At 41.7% G+C, this 25,090-nt stretch overlaps 1 protein-coding gene across 1 annotated transcript in view; it reads right to left on the bottom strand.

Moving 5' to 3' along the window:
* The window catches only part of LOC111230733 (protein bassoon-like), a 135,531-nt gene that overhangs the window by 97,302 nt on the left and 13,139 nt on the right, over nucleotides 1-25,090 (bottom strand). The window contains exon 2 of the mRNA XM_022757563.1: nucleotides 3,550-4,201. Coding sequence (XP_022613284.1) covers nucleotides 3,550-4,201 — 652 coding nt within the window. The remainder of the gene's footprint in view (nucleotides 1-3,549; nucleotides 4,202-25,090) is intronic.

Here is a 25,090-nt window from a genome sequence, read left to right as displayed (position 1 = left end):
GGCTACAGTGCAATGCTATCAGAAAGCGGCTAGTAAGTTAGCATGCTAACTTCAGTAGAACAGATGTGATAGAGACAAGCGTTAACATTGGTGTTTCTCTCCACCTCTGGAGACAGATGTTGGTGAGTAAAGGAAAGAAGTTTGATGCAGAACTCACAACGTTTCGTTAGCATATTTTTTGTTTCTGTTTCCAAGAACGAGCCCTGATCACCAAATTAATTTCATATGAACTATTATACTGTCACACCCCAGACTATACAAACAGTAGGTATACTTTGGTGCAAGACGTCGACCGCGAATCATACGCCACAAACCTCCATTAACACCGTGAAAGCCATGTTTCCCAAATCAAATACAGCGGCAGTAATCTCTCTCTGATCCTCCTCTCTGGCCTGATAATTGGTGTCACTCTCCTGATTTAGCCTGCTAAATGTTATCTGATGAAAAAGGCATCAGAACGTAACAAGATATGGACGCTGGCAGTGCTTATTAGATTACCAGGACAGAGGGTTCATTGATTAACTACGATAATGACAGAGGAAGCTGAGTTGAAGTATTAATCTGTAATTCTACAAAGAACGTGGGGCGGGCGACGCTCGACACACAGCTGGAGAAATGTTATCAGTGTGTGTGTTTAAGACAAAATGGGTCATTCATCTGTTTATTTATCATATTTTATTTTTTTATTCTCCTCATTTCTCAAGATATTGTTCCTTCAATTAAGTCATCATCATTTATATATGAAGCATGCCAGGACCACACTCTGTGCTCGTTTAATAGTCATGATGAAACATATCCCACCTGTTAATATTAAATAATCTCTTTATCTTGCCTGAGTAAGTCTGTTAAACGTTGTGTGTGCGTCGGATGTGGAGCCTGGCACCACTTATTAGATTACCAGGACACACAGCACATTGATTAGCTGTGATAATAAAGGATAATGTTCAGTTTAAGCATTAATCCATAGCAGCAGACACAACAAGGCTGGAGCTCTGCCACACACAGCCAAGGGATTTCACTGAGGGATTTTCTTCTCTGCTTTTTGTTTTGTTTTGCTTGTTTTATTTACTAAAATTGTTGACAAAAGTTTTTAAGGAAGTTTAAATGTTTATGTGCTTGTGTGTTTTTTATTTTGGCTTAAAAAGAGCAAAACATCACTAAGAATATACAGTTTATACAATATGCTTAATATATAATATTACATTATTAATCTTTTACATATTATATTAATATTGATATTGTCATTTTGCAGTTTTTCTTTCTTTGTTCTGTCATTTTGTTGCTGTAATACTAAAGATTTCCCCATAACTCAAACTCTCCAACTATATTTCAATCCATGATGCATCACTGTCAACATGAAGTATGCCTTCGTTAAACTGTCTGGGTAGATATAAGCAGAATAAAATAAAACCCTAGAAGAATGTTTAAGTGCTCATGCTTTTATGTTTATTTTCATATTATTAAAAGTGACTGGAGTAAATAAGCAGATGTTACATGGTGATGTGTTTTAATTGTACACAGCTGTCGGGATAAGTCACCTGAATGTTTCAAACAGCATCTGATTATTAGATTAGCAGCACTGAGGGAGCATTGATTAGCAAGGATAAAAACAGAGAAGATAGTGAGTGTTAATCCACAGAGAGAGAGATAATCCATAATTCATAAGAACCCAAACACGAGTATAAATCTGTGGAACTAGTGTATGATTAACGGAAATATCTAATTAGTAATCATGCAAGTAACTCCGCCCCTCCTTCTACACACGTGTACAACAGGAAGTGGCTGGATTAATGCTGATGTTTTTGCTTTTTTCATTTTCCCCTATAGGAAAAACCCATGGGTTCCTTCAATTAATTAACATTGCAATTTATTGTACAAGCCTCTTACTTGAATAAGTGGGGTTGACTGTGTGTGTGTGTGTGTGTGTGTGTGTTTATCTATCACAAGTGCAGTCCAAATCCCTAAGTCAGGGGCTTATCAACTCCTCCCTCCCTCCACTTCATTAGCATTATCCACCATTATTAACCTGTAGTAGTCTCTCTCTCTCTCTCTCAACACGCACACACACTCCACCTTGAACTGCAGTGAACCAATCACAGTCTCATAAACACAGATTCAGGGTTTCATAAGTCACAAACCTCAGGAACCAATCCTGTCAACCTGTGGGGACAGGGGGCGGGGCTAAATACACCTGAAACTTTGTCAGTACAGAGAGAGAGTTAGCATGAGTGATCAGCTTCAGATCCAGTTTTTATGAGTGAAAACATGTTAAAATCAATATGAATCATGTTTTCATCATTTTCCAAATTAAAAATAGGAATCTGAGAAATACCACTAATATATTTTTAATGTAACATCAGTGGATCAGCGTTCTTACCTTGAGCAGTATTAGTCATTTACTATCTCTCAGCAGTGGAGGCTAATTTGTTAGCATGGAGCATCAGGGTGAGTGGACAGAGTGTGTGTGTGCTCGGCACACATGGACGACTTTGTTGCCAATGTTCTCCCCCACAAAAGCAAATGAAAGTGCGACACAACAACACAAACACAGTCGTTTGTTTGTTTGTTTATCGCGCTGTCAGCCACTGAGAAGCTCCTGGAGCTGAACCAGTGAGAACCAGTGAGAACCAGCGTGGCAGATACATCACATGTTCTCTCTGTCTGAAGTCCTTCCTGTCTGCACACGGAGGCTGAGATGATATTTGTCACCAGACCCCGACGCCAAGCAAGAGCCTCTTCACCTCCTCCGTCCTCCTCATCCCTCCATCCACCTGTGAACACCTTTACAGCCGCACTGATCCGTCCTTTCTTTCTTTCTCTGCTTCTCTTTTTCCTCCGTCTATCTTTAAATAGAGTACTGTGGTGTTTGGCTTCCTGTCTCCACAAAATACCTGAGCACAATGAACTGTCTCTCTCTCTCTCTCTCTCTGGCTCTCTCACTCACACTCACACACACACACACACACACACACACACTCTCAAACGACCCGTGTGTCTTGCCTCGGCGCATTAATGGAGATTCTGTCAGAGCCTCTGGAAGGAATTACTGCCACTTGCTGAGCCTTTACACTCGCTGTCTATCACAAATACACACAAAGAACTACAGTACAAAGTCATACACAACACACACACACACAAACACACACACATCTTTTATACTGTCTTCCTTTCATTCTTTTGCTCACTCATGTATTTTCTCTTTCTTAAATTACTGACTCTTTACATTTAATTACATACATATAAACATACACACAGGTAAAACTTGCCATGATCGTTTTTTTTAAATATTATTTTTAACAAAAAGGTTTTATTTTCAACAAGAAAAGGAAGATTTGTAAGAAGGAACAGATTTCAGATTCCTCTCTCTCTCTCTTTATGACCTCCTTTATCTCCGTCGCCTCAAACCGTCTCTCTCACTTCTTTCCCAGCTGCAGCTCTTTCACTTCATTCACTCTTTAACTCAGTCTCAGATCTTTGATTCCTCTCAGGCATTGGAAATGTAAGGACACACACACACACACACACACACACACACACGTCAGGTCTTACCTCGGTGAGGTGTGGGTTGGGGTTGAATCCGCACTGGTTGCAGACGGTGGCCTTACACTGGGTGCAGGTGTTGTAGTTGGGTACAGCCGGTGGGTTGGACAGCTCTGTGGTGGTGCACACCGGGCACAGCTTGCTGCTCGGCATGGGCGCGATCTGGGGCAGCGAGTAGGGCGAGGTGGGCGTCACGCCGCGGTCAGGAGACACCGATGGAGACCGGCCCGTCCTGGAGCCGCCCGATCCGCTGAAGTCCACCTGGAGGTTTCGGCGGGACGCGTGCTGACCGGGACTCTGACCCATGTGGCCTCCCATGCCGGACCCGGCGGGGCCGTGACCCATGCCGTGACCGGACCCCGGGCCCTGCCCCATGCCAGACCCCTGGCTGGACTGCATGTGTCGGGGGGAAGTGGGGCTTTCGTGAGTTGCCAGGCGGTACGGCTCAGCAGCTCTGGACCCTATTCCTCCACCAGTACCCATACCTGCTCCTATCCCTCCTCTCATTCCTCCTGCTCCCATCCCTCCTCCTCCCATCCCTCCCATCCCTCCCATTCCTCCTCCTCCCATCCCTCCCATTCCTCCTCCTCCCATTCCTCCCATCCCCCCTCCTCCATGGCCTCCTTGTTGCATGCCAGGCTTGGGGCTTCCCATCGGACCCCTGAAAAAGAGAGACAAAGAAAAGAAAGAAAAGAAATTAACATCAAATGAAACTTTCCAGTTGTTGTTGCAACAGAAATTCATTTCATTTCATTTATTACTTACGACACGGAAAACAGCATTAAAACTATTCACAGCAAATTATTAACAGTAACCAGGACACTGGTTTAAAGTGAGATGTTGTTAATTGCTTACCAACTGTAACTCGGCACAGAGAGTCTGAGAGAGAGCCAGAGGTAAAATGAATACTGTGTTTATCTGTTCTGAAATAATCTGCAAAGCATGTTAGCGCAGAGCCTGTCTGCTTAACTAGTTTACTAGGTTACCTACAGTGGTAACCAGTACAGCGTGGACTCCAAGGTCAGGGGTCATTTCATGAAACATTATCTTATTGGGTTACAGATTACTTTTAAAACTCCTCCAGTGTAAAGGTCTGTGTCCATGTGTAGTGTGATTATAGATCAGCTCTAGCTTCTATATTAATACTGTGAAAGTATCAAAGCCTCAGTCCACAGAGAAATGCACACAGCCTGTATTCAGAAACTGAGCCTTAAAACCAGCCGTCAGGACTTCTGGAACTTTGTGATGTCACAACAAAGCAGTCACCAAGCCCCGCCCACCTGGACCCACCATCCAAACCTTTACAGGATTTGTGTTTGTACAATCACATTAGAGCAAAAACCACCAGCAACAACAGACAGTGTGACTCTATAATCTGACCGGTAACAGAACTGTAATGAATCTGAGCTGAAAACTGAATTAACAACAGATTGTCTCCGTGTTCACTGAAATCCATAAAACTGATTCATTACTGGATGTAATTTTAAAATAGTTAATTTTCTCTCTGCTGCTGGGGCGGAGGAAATGTAATGAGCAGTGTTGGTTAATGCCAAGCCAGTGCTAAAGAGAAAAACTATCTTGTTTTATTTGATGCATTATTAAATGAACGAACGTCACGGGAGAGTTCAGACTGGTGATCGACACAGATTCAATCAGAGACGCAGAACAAGAAGGAACAACATGAAACACCAGCAGAATTATCACTGATTCATTCATTCATTCCCCCAACATCCTCCGGCATCAACAAACTAACAAACTAACACACACACACACACACACACACCTCAGGAAGAACACAACACACACACCTGAGGGGAAGCAAATCGGTACAAATCTGTGCCTGAGGACACGTGAATAATTTAAAGAAGTTGGAAGTTCACACTGAAAGATTCTTCTGAACTAGTTTTCCCTTTTCTTTCTCCCTGTTGACAGAAGTGTGTGTGTGTCACCTGCCGTGTGTCTGGACTGTGTTCGTCTGTAAACAACAACTTCCAATGGAGCTAAAGATGACATCATACACTGATTAGCATATTCATCACGTCATATTAGCGTTCAGCCTAGTGTCAGCTGGTTTCATCTCTCCTCCTCTCCGTCCTCACAGACACACGATTTTAACACCAGTTGAATTTCTCATTGACATGTTTTTTTTTCTGTTTCTGTTGTCATGACAACGGGAGTATGAATACAAGTATACAAGTATGAAACGTGGCCCATTAAGACGACATGTTAACCAGCAGTCACTTCCGAGCTGCTGCTGAAATCCTGGTTTTATAACCACGACAACAGTCATCAAACTCAGGAGTCAAAGTCAAAGACTGAGCTGATGTAAAACAACTGTGCACGCTACCTGAAACCACACGAGGCAGCGTTACGCCGGCTTCGTTTGGCTCAGTGGAAACAAGCAAAAGCAGCATAATGAAGTGTCTTATAGCAGCGACACAGCGGGGTCTGTGTGTACAGGCGGCAGCAGAGGGAAAGCAACATCATGTACTGGAGACTCTCTTCGATGGAAAAAGTCTCTAGATTTGCCGCTGGGGGCAAAAAAGAAGTCGCTACCTGGTCTGACAGGTCAGTAAATCTAGAAACAAAGGTGCTGTTGATAAAAACTGTTAACGCCAATTCATTTTGAAAGAGCAACGGGGAACCACTGATGATATAACATCACTCAGTCACAGACATGCTGATTTATAGGGCTGCAAAGAGGTTATGAGAAACTACAGTGTAAAGTCACACCTTGACTTCACCTGTGTTGAAAATCTCAGACTGTAATCAGAGGACAGAGAAACTCTCGTCTCTGCGAAAAGAAGCTGATTTGACTATGGAACTGAAAATACCTCCGATATCGTGTCGAGATATTTTTAAATCATGCACAGAGATGTTCGCTGCACTTTGAGACTCGGGGGGAGGGGTCAAACATCTCATGTAATAATAATAATAGTAATAATAAATGATAAAACCATTAAATCAAACAGCATCTGTAGGTCACCAGGTGATATAAATGAGGTGGACAAAATAATAGAAACACCTGGACGCCACGGGGAGTGTCCTCATACAGCAGCAGTTTGGTGTTGGCATATCGGTTATCGATCTCCTTGGTTACCGACAATCTGTATCAGCCTCATAAGAAACATATCAGTCGATCTCTAATCAATTAATGAAGTCCTACAGTGGTGACACTTATGCATCCAGAAATGGGACAGGATGTCAAGGCAAGGAAGATTTTTGTGTCGTGTCGTGTCGTGTCGTGTGCTGTCACTGGCTGAATGAAACTATCCCGGTGTATTAACAGCTTTAATGGTTAGTGCTCACAGAAATGGGAAATGTTGATTTACTGAGTCCAGTGTCACAATAGAGACTGAAAAATGTTCCAGTCTGCTTCTTTCACTGAGAGGGATGTTTGTGTGTGGACAGTCCGGCCGTGACAAAATCTCTCTCTTTCTCTCTGTCACTGACTTTTATTTTCTTTCTATTTATTTATCTTTCTTCTGTCCAGTCTTTCTGTCTTTAAACTTTTCTTTCCCTCCATCACATCAGCCTCTTTTTGTTCACTCTCTCCTCTTCGCCTCTCTGCCTCACTCTCTATTATCTTTTCAGCCGGCGTGACCGCGGCCTCGCTCCCCTGATGTTTGTTTGTTTTTTTTTTTTCTTTCTTGAATCTCTTCTTCTTCGACATTTTTATTTCCGATCTCTGAAGAAGAGAGAACCTCAATCGACCCCGTTTGTCTTCCTTACACCGACTCGTCCTTGTGAGGACTGAATTAGCAGCAACAACAAAATGGATCTTCGCAACATCATTAATCACACAGACACAATTCAGGAGCTTTTGTAGGTCAAACTCAGAGACTGTTTTCAAAATGTTTCTGAGTGTTGGATAAAGTTTCTTCAGTTTTAGGGAGTGTTGGTTCATTTAGGTAGAAAGCAGCTGTTTGGAGTGACGTCTGTGAAACAAGTACAACACAGATTTTACTGACTGGACACCAAAGTTTGTCTCTGCTGTCTCACAAGTAAAAGACTATATCACATCCTTCAGTCACTTACGTTTTCAGATCAACACAGCAGTGTGTGTGTGTGTGTGTGTGTGTGTGTGTGTGTGTGTGTGTGTGTGTGTGTTAGAAGGGGGTGACTCATCAAAAACCTCAGAGCTTCACTGAGAAGCTGAGAACGTCAGATGCTGAAGGAGACAGGATAAGAGACTTAAAGATGACAGAGAAACTGATGATGAGGAAGCAGGGAGGAGCAGAAAACATGGCCGACAGAGAACTTGACCGGTTCTATATACTGATGTTGACATTATCTGCATATCCATATATAGATCTATTGATCCATAAATAGATCCTTTTTTTACTCTGTATACGACAATTTAAGGACACATACAGTGTTTCCAAACCTAATCTGATCAGATCAGCCTCTGTATGGTCACGTCTTCAGTGGCTCGTATGGAAGAGTATTTGGAAAATAATATTTAAAATGTGAATATTTTTAAATCTAAACCAGAATCATCTCCTCCTGGTTGTTGTGTCAGGAAACATGGTCACAGGCCAGAAGTGTTTCTGCAGAACATTATGATGTCACAGTGAACTTGACTAGTAATTAGAGATATAATAATAATTAGAGAATGAATTTGTGAGTTATGGCCGAAACCGTGTTTTGTGAAGTCACAGCGACCTTGACCTTTGACCTTTGACCACCAACTTTTAATCACTTCACCCTTGAGTCCAAGTGAACGTTTGCTCCAAATCTAAAGGAAATCCCTTCATGCATTACTGAGATATCATATATTTTGGCAAAGAAATCTGCAGTTTAACTTACACGAAAGAAAATTTCAGTTTTCAAAAGATCATATTTTTGAAATCCTTGTCAAAACTGGAAAAAACAAACATTTTCAATCTCCTTATCAAAGTCAAGGTCAGCACTACAAGAAGAAGACAGAAGAATATGAAAAGAAAAGAGAAAAACAAGTAGAAAAGAGAAAAGGAATGTGAGATGAGAAGAAGAAGAAACAATGAGAGAGCTGGAGATTCTCATTTTCCACTTTCAGGACGACACCGTCACTAATTGTTGTGAAAGTGTGATGCTGACACACGTGACAACCCCAATAATACGACCAGTCCTTCTCTGTGCGTGTGTTTACACACTTCACCTCTGCGTTTCACTGGGGACATTTATCACTGTCACACCCAGCCTCGAATGACCCGACACACACTCTGCTTCAGTCGGAGTGATTCCACCCACTCCCTTCACAACCCTCCATTTACTGTCTGATGGTGGAGGAGAGGGATGAAGCTTGTTTTCCAGCCACATAGAAGTGACGCTGACAGAGGCCGACGACCACAGAGGAGAGGAGACGGAGGTGATGATGTCACAGTTCGACGACCTTAACCTCACTGGTGCTTTATCACAAATTGGAGTTTAGTCTGATGTCTCGACTCAGACCGTCAGGCTCAGACCGTCAGGCTCAGCTCTACATCCTCAAATCAGTGGCTCCCAACCTGTCCACTGGTACTGCAAATGGGTCGACAAATAATTTCCAAAACACTACAATTTTGGTGAAAAGATGAAAATAAATAAAAAAAATACATTTATAATTAATGTTTTTAAATGTTTTAAACCAAAATTATCTTTAAAAAATATATGCGACCTGGCGTTATTTGACCACATTACGGGGGCGGACGTGGGCCGCCAACATTTTTGCGACTTTCAAGCCCTGAGTTAGAAAAGGTTGAGAATCACTGACCTTGATGAAAGATTGATGAAAGTCTTGTCAGACTTACAGTTCAACATCCATCACTGTTCGTTAGTATTTCTTTGGATTTAATTAAGTAGATTTCGATTTCATTTTTCATTGTTGTCCTATTGGCAACAACAACTCCTCCAACTTAAACAACCACATACTGTAGGTCATTGGTCCCGACTGAGGCTCAAACATGAAGCATCAACAGTGAAGAACCAGCAGCTGCAGTTCCTCTAACGACCACTAGAGTCTGGCTCCAACAGTGAGTCAGTCCCCATAGACTCCCATGTTAAAATGTCCAACTTTACAGCAGAAATCAACATGTTTACAGCCTGGTACAAAAACTGTTTTGGTCTCTAAAGCTAATTTCCTCCTTCATACCTGTGTATATAACTCACCTGTTTACATTTTATTAAGGACTACAGTTATGGAGGATTGAGGGCGTGGCCTCTTTGAGTGACAGGTGGGTGAGCGTCTGCTTGACACAAACTGACATGCACCGAAGTCTCAGCTCCACACATGCCCCTCCTCTTTGACTATATTTGGATTAGCTGGGAGTTAGGGGGCGGAGTCAGACACTGCCAAGATGGCGACGGTGGAGCAGCTCACTCTGAGCTTCAGGAACCTGTGGGTGACGTCACAGAGGCGACGTCCATCTTTATTTACAGTCTCTCTACCCTCTGATACAAATTAGGAGTGTCTCCTGAAATTACTTGGTCAGGTTTAGGAAACGATCGTAGTTTGGGTTTAATTACATAAGTTCCTGAACTGAGTGGACTGGATTGTTCTGGATTGTTCTGGTCTAGTCTGGTCTGGTCTGGTCTGGTCTGCAGTTTTTCATTTGTAACCCCGGAGGAGGTGCTTCCACTGTTTATTGGTCTTCACCTTAATATCCTTCTCCTCCAGCTGACACGCAGAGCAAACAGAGGTTTTGGTGGATTTAGCTGATCTTGTTCCCCCTGTGGCTACATCCCTTATCTCACCTCTGGACCTGCAGCAAAATAAGTCTATTATTGCTGGAGCCAAACTAAACATCTATTTCCTCCTCCTCCTCCTCCATTTCTTCCCACTCAGGACTGTTGACAGAATTGCTTTTGTACAGCCCATTTATTTTCATCTCCCTCCTCTTCTCTCCCTCCTTTTTCTGCACTTCACCTCCCGTTAATTTATGTCCTCTCTCCTTCTGTTCTCTCTTTTTCATTTCCTTTTCTTCATTCCCCGTGTCTCGGTTTTCAACAGGTATGTGTTTCCAGTTTTTAGAGCCAAACTGGCTAATTAACCTGAATGGGTTTTTCTTTTCAATTTGTTCCTGCTCATGATATTTTAACTTCTCTCTCCTCATCCCTATCTCTCTAATTGACACTTATGCTATAGGTTAGCTAGCTAGCTAACTAACTCTAGAATAAAAAAGAACAAACTTTAGAAAATAAAGTCGAAGTTTTCTTGTCTATGACTTGCAAGTTCTGACAGTCAGCAGGTTAGCTACGAGCTATCAACAAGGTCAACTGAGTAGCTTCACTTTATCCTTAGAGACATTTGTGCTAAATTGTGTCATAATTACTGAATGAATTTGTGAGTTATGGTCAAAAACATGTTTCGTGAGGTCACAGCGACCTTGACCTTTGTCCGCCGAAGTGAGTCCAAGCTAACGTTTGTGCCAAATCTAAACAAATTTTCTCAAGGTGGTCTAGAAACACCACATTCAAGAGGCCAAAACTATGTTTTGTGAGGTCACTGTGACCTTGACCTTTGACCTTTGACCACCAAAATCTAATCTAATTTCCCGCTCTTGTATTTCCTTTAGCTGACTGTTTGCAGGATATTACTGGATATTGTAGCAGCAGTGTAGTGGGTTGAGGTCACGTGACTGTCGGCCTCTCTGGTAAAAACCATCTCTGAACTAAAACACATGAAGCCCGTCCATCATCGACACCACTTCCTGGTTTCACCTGAACTGATGCTCGTCTCCCTCTCTCCCTCCTCTAACTCCCTACTACCGGCTGTTACTATGGGCACCGGGTCTACTGGGTCCACTCTGACATACACTGAATGCATGCCCGAGTGGAATCAATGAATGCACATAAATTTAAGCTGAGGCGTGCACATACTGTATTCTGCATATATTTTATTGATTCCTCTGTGGAAACTTGGCAGCAGCAAATTAAAAACAGGGAAACTAATGGGAAACAGGAGCAGAAGAACTTGACAAAGAAAATACTCACACATGCCCACGCTCACATATTCTCACTAGTGCCTGTCACTGTTATAAGGAGAGAGTGGGCAGCTCAGCAGGCTGTTTTTCTGAGTGATAACACTGAGTTAAGTACACACTGTATTACACCACAACACGGATTTGCTGGTGTTTTGCCATAAATATGAAAAATGGGAGGAAGAGAAGGAAACAAGTCATTCACAGGATATTATAGAGCTTCAATCAAAGACTGAACCAGGTGATTTCACTGGTTTAGAGGAAATAATAAATGAAATCTTACTTCTCTGTGGCACAGTTTGATGTATCTGATCTAGTGGGAGGTGAAAACGTCCTTTAAATCTGATACTGAATAATATCTTTAAAAATCATAAATGTAATTCCAGTGTTGAGACAGAAAAACACAGAATACCACATGTAACAATAATAATGCTCAAGCTAATGTTATATAACAGCTGTGTCTGTTCTGTACATTCAAGCTAAACAATAGGACACATAATCTCTTCTGCTCAGCTGCTGGTGATGATGAAACACTGAGCCACCATCACTAACTCCAACATTTCTGTTCGTGGCAATAAAACACACGCTCTTGCTTTGATCGAGCCGTTATTATTTTGTCCGTTTCTATCGGTGAATGAAGGTAAATAACAGAAACAGCTGTATAATGTCACACAGCTCCACACACACATCCTCCACAATGATCATCAACATCTGTCTGAAACTGTTTTAACACAAACTGAAGATTAAAACCTTCATGAAGGAGGATTTACTGCAGGACTGTATCAGACTCCATCAGTTTAATGCTCCTAATAAACTGATCACTGAGTGAATATTAGTGATTATCAGGTGTATGTACAGACTGTAAAGAGCCTGACTGGAGTTAATTGGTTGATTTTGTTGCTGCTCTCACCTGATTCACCTGGTGACCTGAAGATGCTCTTTAATTCAATAGTTTTATCATATATTATTATTATTATCACCAAATAAGATGTGGGCATGCAGCAGGTTAACCCACAGCTGCTCCTGAGACTCACATGTGTTGTGTGTGTTTTTTTTTATCATTTTAATGTTTAAATTGAAACAAACATTCACTTGGTGAAATGATTTCAGTTTGTGTTTTCTTTTTTATTTTAACAACAACACTGATAACTGATCTTTATATCCATTCATCTGCAGTCAGCACTGAACATGAAGCTTTGTTATGTAATAAAAGAGCGGGAACACTTCACCATGCACTGTAATACTCATGCACATGGGAACATACATGAACATCTACACACACACACACACACACACATACTGTACACGTACTAACAGCAGGTGTCATGGTGGCTGTTACTGTCAGACAGTAAGAAGCTTTGCTGCAGATGACTTTGTAATGATCCCAGTAAAGGCCACAAACACCGACCTGGATTTAAACAGAAGAAGATCAGACGAGGAAAAATAATGAATTTAACTCCCAAGTGTGAAAGTAATACTCGCCCCTCCCCCCTGCAAAGACTGACACCTACACTGGCATTAAGCACTGCTCAGCACTTCCTTTAAAAGCTGCTATAACTGTTGACGTCTTACTGATTTTATGCTTTTTATGTAATCTTCTAAAATAAAACAGAACAAAATAGAATAGAATAGAGTAGAATAAAACAGAACAGAATAGAATAGAATAGAATAGTTATTATAAAAAGGGAGAAAATCTCTGTGTCTCCAGAGCAGCAATAAAACTTCTCATTTTAATCACATCCACCGGCTCGTAACAGCTGGTGTCTGATGGTTGCTTTTTGATTTACAGCCAGAGAGTCACAGCGCTAACTGTATTCTACAACACCCAAGTGTACGTACACACACACACACACACACACACACACACGCACACACACGCACACACACACACACACACTGTATTCAGCACACTGGTTAATGCAGCTCTCCATCTATTTCTATCTTTAGGACACATCTCTATAACCTCCTAAAGCGTCTGAGCAGAGGCCAGCTACTGACCACAGCTACTGCTCTGCCATTAAAACGTGTGTGTGTGTGTGTAATGCATTTATGTCCTGGTGTGTGTTACTGTCAGAGTTCTGATCAGCTGGAGACACACACACACACACACACACACACACACACTGGTAAAGAACTCTCCCTGTAGAAGCCTGAACAGACACTGGATTTTGAAAATGATATCCGTCTTGCTGACTGACTTGCAGCCTGGTTCTCTGTCTGACTGAATAACTAGCTCACTGTCTCTCCGACTGATGAGCTGTGTGACTCACTGACCTGCTGCTTGAGAGGATTAGTACTGGACTGACTCTGGTATTGGCGGCCAACTGTCTGATTTACCATCGTATTGATTGATTGGCTAACGGAATGACTGATGAGACTGCTAGCTTACTGACAGTAGTTTGGATTAACTGGATAAATGACGAGCTAAACTGTCTGACTGAGCCACTAGCATTTCAACTGACTGGATCAATAGCTGACAAACTAGCATGGTCACTGACTGACTGACTGACTGACTGACTGACTGACTGACTGACTGACTGACTGACTGACTGACTGACTACCACATGACTAGCGAAAACACTTTCAACACTTGTGTTTCCCTTGTTAAATGACTGGAAAAGTTAAAAACTATCCAACGTTTAGTCACGTTAAAGATCCAGATTCGATATTAATCAATTATATACAGTATACACAATATATTTCAAACAAAGCATTCACACAGAGAGTCTGGGATGAGTTTAGCCTAAACAAGGGGAACTAGCTGATCATTTCACACACACACACAGACACCAGATGAGCTACAGAAATAAATCTAACGCCTCTGATACCACACAAACATAATAACATAACTGGGAAAACGAATGCAGAGTGTATGGAGGTGGAGTCTAGGAGACAGGCTGAAACAGGACAGAGACAGGACAGCTTCAGAGATGTGGATTCACTTCAGGAGGATCTATGGCGGTGACTCAAACTGGCCCGCCAGATTATTTTTTAAATATCAGACTCACAGTCCCACATTGATCTATAATGTCCAAACAGAGAATCTACTTTTATCCATGAATGACAGACACAGTGCTAAATCAGATCTCCATCATGGCAGCAACAGTTTCCCACAGAGTCACTTCCTTTTTAGTGAGTCTGCCTACAAAATAAAAGTTTATTTGTTTGTTTGTTTTTTGCAGTTCTGCTTTATTCTGAGCTCTTATTCTGAAAGGTTGTCTGTTGGACATGATTGACAGACCTCTGAAATAGTGGACATATAAAATAACACCAGTTCAGTAAATCATTCAAATATGACTGTGAGCCGCAGCGTCACACGTGAACAGTAACTAAGGAAACTCATTTTTATCAATCAATTTCTTAAATGATCCTTTGATTTTGTTCTGACGCCATCTAATGGATCAGAGAACAATGTTATTTCCAAAGCCAGACTGAACTTGGCGACCCCTGATCGGATCCTAACTACTCATTAACCAGACGAGTTGCTGACTGATCATCCTGGTTAACCTGCTGCCAAATTACTGACTGTTTAATTACAGTACAGACTGATAACTTTGCTCTCTTGATGACTGACTGACTGACTGACTGACTGACTGACTGACTGACTGACTGCAGGCGCTGCCTCGGTCAGAGCTCGGTCACTGAAATGAAAGCAGTCGAATCCTGACAAATGGAGGCCGGTGTGAAAATGATCAAAAGGAGAAGCAGCGAGGGAGAGGAGGAGAGAGGAAGAGTCTCAGAGAAGAATTAACCTGCTTAGCATGCTGCGCCACACCTGAAACCTCTCTCTCTCTCTCTCTTCGTACATCCTCACATTCCCACGTTTATACATATTTATGCAGACACACGCATGCACACACACACACACACACACACACACGCACACACACACACTCAAATGGAAATCCATTTCAAGGTGTTTCCCTTCCCGCTGTACCTGCTCACTGGATTCAATCTGACTCAACACAATCAATATCTACCAATGTGATGCTTTCAGGCTCAATCAGTCCAGAAAACATCACGCTGTGAAAAGACAAACAGGAAGAAGCACAAATTAAAGACCAGCTGTGAAAACGCTGCTTCACATATCAGAGTCTCTCTCACACTGTAGAAGTGAAATTATAAAATAAAAAGAATTTATCACGAGTAACTTTGAGGAATCCGTATAAAAACAGAGAAGAGACGTCAAAATGAATTCCCATCAGCCTCTGTTGTGTGTCATGTTAGCATGCTAATGCACAGAACTATGGTTGTGAACAAGGTAAACATTGTACCTGCTTAACACAATATGCTAAATGCTAACACAAGTATGTTGTATGTCATCGTGAGCATGTTAGGCTGCTGGTGTTAGCATTCAGATGCTAGCATGGCTGTAGACTATTACAAGGTTCTGACATACATGTGGTCGGTGTTGTGCATCAACACGCTAATTTATATTTTGATGGAAAATGAACTGAACGTATCTGTTTGCAATTGATGAACGTGAACATGGGTGGAGGTGGTGAACAAAAAAGCTGTTTGTCATCTGCCAAAAAAACAAACAAAAGATACAACTAAACTAAACTATGTTTTGGCTTTACTGCAGCACACAAGGTTTTACGGCACCCGCATGTGTCAGGTGCTGCTAATACAAACAGCTGAAGTCACTTCATATGAACATTTCAAGACTTTTATGAACAATTCGGTTCAGATTCAAAGAGAAAACGTCTGAATAAACAGACTCATCAGTAACGATTCTGAAGCATCAAACCATCTTTAGAAATATCTGAGTGAATGATGATTAAGAGTCAGACAATAAACCAGCAGCCACACAGTTCCTCCACCTGAGACAAACTCACAGCAGAGACACATGAAACAGAAACTCTTATAAACTTGAAGTTGTCCTGCTATAAAAATATTGGTGCACGTGTGTTTGTGCCGGGACTGTGAGCGAGTCGGTGTGTTTCCATCTGTGCTGTAACGACTCGACACTGACGGCTGAAATCTTTCTTTAATCTTTAATCAGTGGGAACAAAACCACTGAACATCCAGATACAAGATCAATATTTGCACGTGAGATCTCTCTCATACATGAGTGCGTATGAATATTCAACACACCAGTTTTTCTCTCTCCAACTCTTTCTCCTCCCTGTTACGGTTTCTGCCCTCGCTCTGCTTTGCCCAGTCTCTCCTCGCCTCTCTCTACCTCTATGATCTTATTCACCAAGAGTCATTTCAGAATGACTCTCATTAAGTCAAACAGCACGAGGGCAAACAAAGGCGACATTGTGTTGCTGTGAAGTAAACAAAAAGCAGGAGGGATATATTTCCACCTGAGAGGAAGAACAACAGCCTGACAGTTCAGAGGCAGAAACAACACATCAAATAGATCTTAATCTTAATCCTTATTTATATCAAGCCTGGCATCAATAATCCTAATATTAGCTGCACTGACACAAAACTTTGGGACAAACATCTAAAATTAGGGACAAATATGGAACATTCACAGACGTCCCCGAAAAGCTTCAAAGCTGCAGCAATTCTTTAAAACTGGATGAAGACAGAGAAGAGAAAAAATAAAATCCAAGACAAACAGACTCGAAATAAATGTGGCTAAAATGAGTCGCTTTGATTCAAGAGAGACGAACATTTTTCTGGGTAATTTAAATCAACAGTTTCAGATTGACGTCACTTTCTGAAGGTCACTTAAGGTCACGAGGAAATATTGCAAAAGTTTAGAAATTACAAAGTGACTCAGGTGACGTTCAACCAAAGTCCAAAGATGATTCCTCATGAAGCATCGTTCTAAAAACCTACAACAATAATAAGAAACACGGGAAAAAAATGATTTAGAAAGACCAGAGTCAACACTGTGACCTTCTTCATCATCATCATCATCATCATCATCATCACCATCATCATCATCATCATCATCATCACCATCATCACCATCATCATCATCACCATCATCATCATCACCATCATCATCATCATCATCACCATCATCNTTTTTCTGGGTAATTTAAATCAACAGTTTCAGATTGACGTCACTTTCTGAAGGTCACTTAAGGTCACGAGGAAATATTATTGCATTTTTGCAAAAGCTTAGAAATTACAAAGTGACTCAGGTGACGTTCAACCAAAGTCCAAAGATGATTCCTCATGAAGCATCGTTCTAAAAACCTACAACAATAATAAGAAACACAGGGGAAAAAAATGATTTAGAAAGACCACTGTGACCTTCATCATCATCACCATCATCATCATCATCATCACCATCATCGTCATCATCAGCACTTCACATGAGACTTCTTCATTTCAAAGGATCAGATTATGTGAGATAACAAGGGTCAACTTGTGTGTAGTGTACATCGGTACAGAACTACACACACACACACACACACACACACACACACACACACACACACAGAGTGTGTGTACTCCTGGAGAGTTGAGTGAGGTAATGGAAGGTAAATCCTCCACTGCACCTCTGAGAGAACACTCTTCCCCCCCGGCGACAACTGACCACTGATCACTGACTGACTCTGTGCGTGTGCGTGTGTGCATGCGTGTCTGCGCGCGCGCATGTGTGCGTGTGTGTGCGCGTGCGTCTGTCTGCAGTATTACTATATATAAAAGGTGCCCAGTGTCTCTAACATCCAACATCAACTACAAATACTTAGTTAACCCTGTGCTGTGAAAACATCCCGTCTTTATTCGTGGACTCGTCGCTCTTTGCGTTGACCATCAAAACATCTTTTTTTGTGTCATTAAACAAAGACACAAACAGGAAGTCTCCACCGCCTCCATGTTTCAGGAGATGGCTCAACAAGATGCTTCCTATTGCTACGATGGAGCAGATTTCACAGAAGTTCTTCCAGAAGGTGTGGAAGACATTTTTGACACTGCTCGATGAGACCAAACTGTAATCTAAGAGCTTTGCTTCTACGATTTATCTCCACTCTCTGTACTGATACTCAGTTCTCCCTTTTTGTGTCTGCTTGTTTTCTCTCTCAGTTTTGTTTGTTGTGATTCTCCTGACTCACCTGTTTATGTTTCGATAACTTCCTCTTGGCAGTTCTGCATATTAATCTACTGTCTCTTTGTCAGCTTGTTATAACTGTACTGGGTGCTTTGTCTACTGTGCTTATTGTGTGTGTGTGTGCGTGTGTGTGTGTGTGTGTGTGTGTGCGTGTGTGTGTGTGTGTGTGTGGTTGTGCGTGTGTGTGTGTGTTTGTACTAATGTGAGAAAATCATAAATAAAATATTCAAAAACAAGGCTACAGCCATGCTAGCAGCTCTATGAGGGTGTACTTTGAGCTACATGCTAACGTCAACATGCTCTCAATGACGTTAACATGATGTTTAGCAGGTGAAACGTTTACCAGTCCACCATCTTACTTTAATGTGTCAGAACGCTAGCAGTTTTATTTTCATTATTTCTACTGATCAATCCTGTAAAAGAAAAATCAATTATTACTAATGTCTTTTAATTTGAATTAACTTTATTTTTTTTAATGTAATAACTTGGATGCTTAGCAAGTTGTTGTGTTTCTATGGCAACACCTTCAGTGTTTACGGTTATACTTTTCAGAGATGCATTTTGTTATTTCTTTCCATCTGATAAAATTATATTTGTAATTTCCAGTTCTCTCCTCCCTCCTGACTTTTAAATATCATCTCCCTCTTTTTGCTCCAGCAGCAGCAGCAGCAGCAGCAGCAGCTATTTCATGCTGCATGTGTAATAAAAGGATTAATTTGTGCTGCTCACACTCAGAATGGGCTGTAATGGGACAGAGGGATATAAATAGAGACTACCTCACTCAACACTTTCTATTTCCTGACACAGATTGCTGCAAAAGAGGCAAAAAATAAAGCTGTTGGCCAAAACAGTTCCCCACAATCATCACGATCCTCCTCCTCCTCCTCATCATCATCACTATCGTGCCGTTCCTGTAATCTGGCCTCTTTACTACGATTCGGCTCAGAGGTTTTCTGTCTTTTACGCGGGTTCTGCTGCTGCTGTCTGAGTTTATAAATCTGAACAGTGCGATCGCACGTTGAGAACTGATGTAGTAACATACAGGGACGACAGCTCAAGAGGCGACTGTGCAACTTACAGGCTCTACGGCAATTCCCTGAACTTGTGATTCTCCCGGGATCAAAGTGCTGTTTATTTTTTCATGGAGCTGAAATGGCTCCGAGCTCGAATGCTACATCTGAAAGTGTTAAGTTAACTTTAGTGAAAGAATAATGTCTAAACACTGACAGACTGTTAAATATTTAAAGACATTTCCTCTGTTTCTTCTTTAACACTTCACTCGTTTGCTCAGTCATCATCATGTGAATGATCATCACCTAAGATGCAGTTAAAAGCTCCGGTCTTTATGTAGTTTTCTTTAATTAAAGGCACCCTGTGGAGCGACACTATAACATGTGGGTCCATTTGATTGAGCACATGGACGGTGAGATTCATATCTCATAGACTGTAAATAAAGATGAACGTCGCCTCTGTGACGTCACCCACAGGTTATTGAAGCTCAGAGTGAGCTTCCCCACCGTTGCCATCTTGGCAGTGTCTGACTCCGCCCCCTGACTCCCAGCTAATCCAAAAATGGTCAAAGAGGAGGGGCCTGTGTGGAGCTGAGACTTCGGTGAATGCTGGTTTGTCACCACCTGTCACTCAAAGAGGCCACGCCCTCAATCCTCCACAACTGTAGTCCTTAATAAAATGTGAACAGGTGAGTTACATAGCTCTAGAGACCAAAACAGTTTTTGTACCAGGCTGTAAACATGTTTATTTCTGCTGTAAAGTTGGACATTTTAACATGGGAGTCTATGGGGACTGACTCACTGTTGGAGCCAGACTCTAGTGGTCGTTAGAGGAACTGCAGCTTCTGGTTCTTCAGTGTTGATGCTTCATGTTTTATGTGATAACGCAGGTTGTAATGACAAAGACTGCAAGCTAACAAACACTGATGTAAACAATACACAATCTGAGATATTCCTCAGGCCTCAGAGATTCACACGAGTTCAGTTTGAAAACACTGAATGAAAACACCTCTTCTTATCACCAGGAGGGGGAAACATCCTCATGTGCTGATGTTACAAAGAAATAATGTAAAATCGTATATTAGCAGAAATATTCTATAGTGTAGTTTAGTAAAGTCATTTTCAGATGGAGCTGTTTATCATTTTCCTTCTGATTTATTCTGATAAAAACAGAGTTAGTTACTGTAGTTTCTGCAGTGCAGTTGCTACTGGTGGATTAAACTAATCAAAACAAAACAGAAAAAAAGAAAAAGAAAGTTGGTCTACAGAAACAGATGGTAAAAACTGGAGCCAGCCTGAAAATGGTGCCATTAGGCTTTAGGTTTCAGTCCTGAAGTATTTACTGCTGATTTGATTTTATCACATTATCAGCCAGGAGGCTCACACCTGGCAAGCACAAATTAGCTCTTACATAATTTCGCTTGTAATCACACTCATTGGTGAAAGGCTGTGGTGTAACACTGATCATGTGTTGCGTTCAATGTATCAAATTCCCAGAACGCCAGGTGACCGCGTCTGAAACCAGATCCCGGGTCTGGACCGGGCGTCGGAGGCCTGAAGGTCGTGCAGCTCGGAGAGCTCGGGGAGGACTCTGTCACGTCTCAATACAAGGAGAATAAAATCAATACGAGCCACTGGACTGGAGTTATGAGGTTGCTGTGTGACAGCGAGGATACGCAGCCTGTCCTTGGCTGAGCCGCAACACAATACAACTGCTGTGCCACAATATGTCCTGTTGGATTTCCCTCCCTCCCTCCCTCCCTCCCTCTCTCTCTCTCGTCCTGTTTTCTGCTCATTAACTGTCATACTGCTCTGTCAAACATGATCAGAGACGAGGAGGCAGACTGCTCGGAGAGGCCTTCACAAACATGGAGGTGTTGTACCAAAAGTGAAGTGAGCTGCAGGCAGCTGCTCACTTCACAGCAGAAACACTCCTCACTTGCAGTTTTTTTTTTATTCACGACTTTTACCTCCGTAGATAACAGCGTTTTTATTACAGCATATTTTCTCCAGTTAAAACCATTTATGACTGAAGCAGTTTAGAGACGACGTTCTACATATTTTTAGAACTCTTGGACGACTCTGGTAATGAAAGCTAGCAACACCGACAGAGAGCCACTTTTAAATATAAGTATTGTTTTTTCAGCTCAGGTACAACTGTTAAAACCAAGAGACTTAAAACCTCAAGTTCTTGTGTAAAAAAAAAAAAGTTACGTGTTGTAATGGTTGCTAGGAGACGGGAGCCTATGGCACGCAGATTTGTCCAAAATGTGTATTTCGATGTCTGCGTTAATTCGTCAAAATTGCACGGAAATCAAAATAGAGGTTTTGGACCAATCCGTGCGCCATAAGCATAAATCCTCCGTCGAACAGACCGTCTCATTTCAGTTCGGTCTTCGCGGTCTACGGCGGCTACGAAGGGCCACACCTTCAAAGGACGCGGCCCCTGAACTGGGACATAGCTATTGACGTCGGGACAAGAAAACAGGAAGTGCTAACATGCAACTAATTTCCTGGTTTGAGGACTCACTCCTGCAGAACTTTATTAGGTCCACTGTTCATTTCAAAATATTGAATATAGCAGCTTTAATGATATCATAAGTAACCAAGCAGCACTTAAATATATATATATATTTATATAATTTATAAATATTCCAACTTTCTGAGCAATTACATTTTAACATGAATCATAATCACAGGTTATGTTGAGGATGGGATTTAAATACTACGGCACCAATCAGCTCTGAGCCATCGTTGCTATGGTGACGACACCAGCCGGATCATCAGAGCACTCGGTCTTTGCCATGGGAAGCACAACACCATTCACTAAACAACAAGTGCTGCCGTTTAATCAGGTCGGCCACCATTCACTGCCCTGCTGATGATGTCATCACACCGCTGACGTCTGGTTACAGTAATCTGCTCCACGCTCCGGCACGGCCGACTTCGTTATGTAATAATCTGGACGGAGGACGGCTCAGTACAAGTTGTGTTTTAGTGAGTGACTCAGTGGTTGACAGCGATTTTAAACGGGTTATTTCACACCTGCTGGAGGCTGTAAAATATTAGTGACAGGTACGAGCTGCGTTCAGGGGCAGAAATATGGACGGACTGCGCTGCTTTAGATCAGACGCAGAGAAGTCTTTGTCCAGCTGATTCAGGATCTCTCTCTTACATCCTCCTCTCTCATCTTGCTTCCTATTCTCTCTCTTCCTTCTGCTCTCTCTCTCTCTCTCTCTCTCTCTCTGTATCTTCAGCTCAGTTTAGTTCCTGTATTGTGCATTAAAATGTGAGAATCAACTTGTGAACGTTCCCCGTGTCTTTATCTTTTGGGGGACATATTTAAAGTGTTTCTAAAAGCGGAGGCTCAGAGAGTGTGACTGTGTTTGTTTGGCCCGTGGTGGAACAGGATTGGCTCACTATTGGATTCATGCACTAAATCAGACGAGTCGGCGCGATAACAGGAAGAGAAGCTGCAGCTGCTTTTGAAGCTGATGAAAAACTGCTCGCAAACCTTTGAACGCATCAACCACAGTGACCTAAATTCAAAAATCCCATTTTTTCCTAATTTCATGCTGATAACAAAAACATCCTATTTGAGTGTCTCTCGCTGTGCCAAACCCCCCCTACTCCCCCCCCACTGAGTCCAAATGACTGCAGGAGCAGAACTGGGCTGAGAATGAAACGGTGGCTTCCAGTCGAAACTGTCAGCGGACAAACACAAAGGATTTAGAACTGCTGTTTTTAATGTGGAGATCTTCTTTAATCTTCCTTAGACTCCACATGTCATTATCTTCTCCTCACATTAAATCATGGGTTTGTGTAAATGCCTGCTGCAGCAGAGGGATGGGCGGAGGTGTGGTGATCTGTCCAAGTACTGGACCGACCGACTCTGTTTCTGTGGAAATCCATCACAGATAAAGAGACTGTCAGAGGAGTGAAGGATGAATGAAACGATGTTTTCTGTTTTTCATTTTCACTAATTAACAATAATTTACTGAGCAGCTCGGAGGCTAACAGACACTTTTAAGGTGGAATGTCTTCTTGCGTGTTACTCAATGCACTGATCAATACACCTTAAATGTGTGAGGTTGTTTGAGAGTTTGTAAACAATCTGAATGGTAGATTTAAAAAAAAAACACCTTAAATGTCAATATGACGAGTTTGACCATTTCATTTGTTATCAGCTGTCTTCATGATAAATGATCGGATCTTTAAGTGCTTAAAACTGTAGATAAGTTTCAACCGGATTATGTGAACTGCACATTTTAATTTCATCACTTGGAGAATAAAGGTGGCGGAGCATCGTTCTGGTGCGGCACTACACCTGTGGGCTTGTGTACCGACACCCGGTATTAAAGACCAGAGTATCGATACACACCGAGGTTTTCGGTTCTGTACTGGGGAAATCAAGAAAATAGATTTCCTGTTTATTGTTGCGACATAAAAGTTTCATTTTATCACCAACTCTGTTTCTGATTAAGACATTCGAATGATGCATTTTCACTGTTCCTAATACTTAGAAATTCATATATATTATATTCATATACATACATATATATATTATGTTAATTAATGTTAATCGAGTACGTATGAGAAAATTAGCAGTTTAAATAGATTTTCCTCTCTTAAAAAATTACAAAAAGTACCAATAAAGTACCGGATTGATAAATGGTATCGATAAAAGTAGTAGAGTTAAAATCTTAATGATGCCCAGCCCTGGCTGCAGGAGTGTGTGGAGTCCTGAGTTTTATTTCTTTTCTTTGGGCCTCCATCTTTGAATAAACCTCAGTGAAGGACAGAGGACGGAGCAGTGAATCATTAAACTGAACAAACAAACAGAAAAGGTTGAAACTTGAAACCCATTCATCAACAGGCTTCACAATACAGCAGGAAAAGGCTAATGAAAACACACACACACACACACACACACACACACACACACACACACACACACACACACAATGTGCTACCGTCGTTTGTTCCAAGATGGTGTGTGTCTCGGCTTTAACAAGCGCACACACACACACACACACACACACACACACACACACACCATGTTCAGCCACAGCATCAATACAGGTAACATTTACTGTCAGATGGCGACAACATAATGAGAAAACACAACGTGACCTTCGCTGGAGCGGCGGGGGAAAACGGCCAAGTGCAGCAAAATATTCTCTGACAAACAAATGAAAGTCGGAGGAAACGTTTCCCCAGCTGAACGAAACACAGCAGCGAGTGTCGGCTGCCATTTACCCACCAGCACCGTCACAGTGTGAGCGGGAAAACAGAAATATGCACTTCAATCGCACTGAAGAGACAGAAAAATAAACTCCATGTGTCAGAGTTTTAGATTTAAGTTAAACCTAATAATATAATGAAGCCATAAAATCTACATTTAGATTTAGTTTGAGTTTAAAACTCCATGTGTTACAGTGAAGAATATTATGAGTCAGATTTAACACTCATGAACAAGCACAGCAAAGTCAGGGAGCAGAATAAAATGTGTTTGTTTTTAATTGAACTTTATTTATTTAAGCAGCTGTTAAACTGATCAGTTAGTAGATGGACTCATG

Source organism: Seriola dumerili, unplaced genomic scaffold, assembly GCF_002260705.1.
Source record: "Seriola dumerili isolate Sdu_G_001 unplaced genomic scaffold, Sdu_1.0 BDQW01000283.1, whole genome shotgun sequence".
NCBI lineage: Eukaryota > Metazoa > Chordata > Actinopteri > Carangiformes > Carangidae > Seriola > Seriola dumerili.
This window is presented reverse-complemented; position numbering and strand designations above follow the sequence as displayed.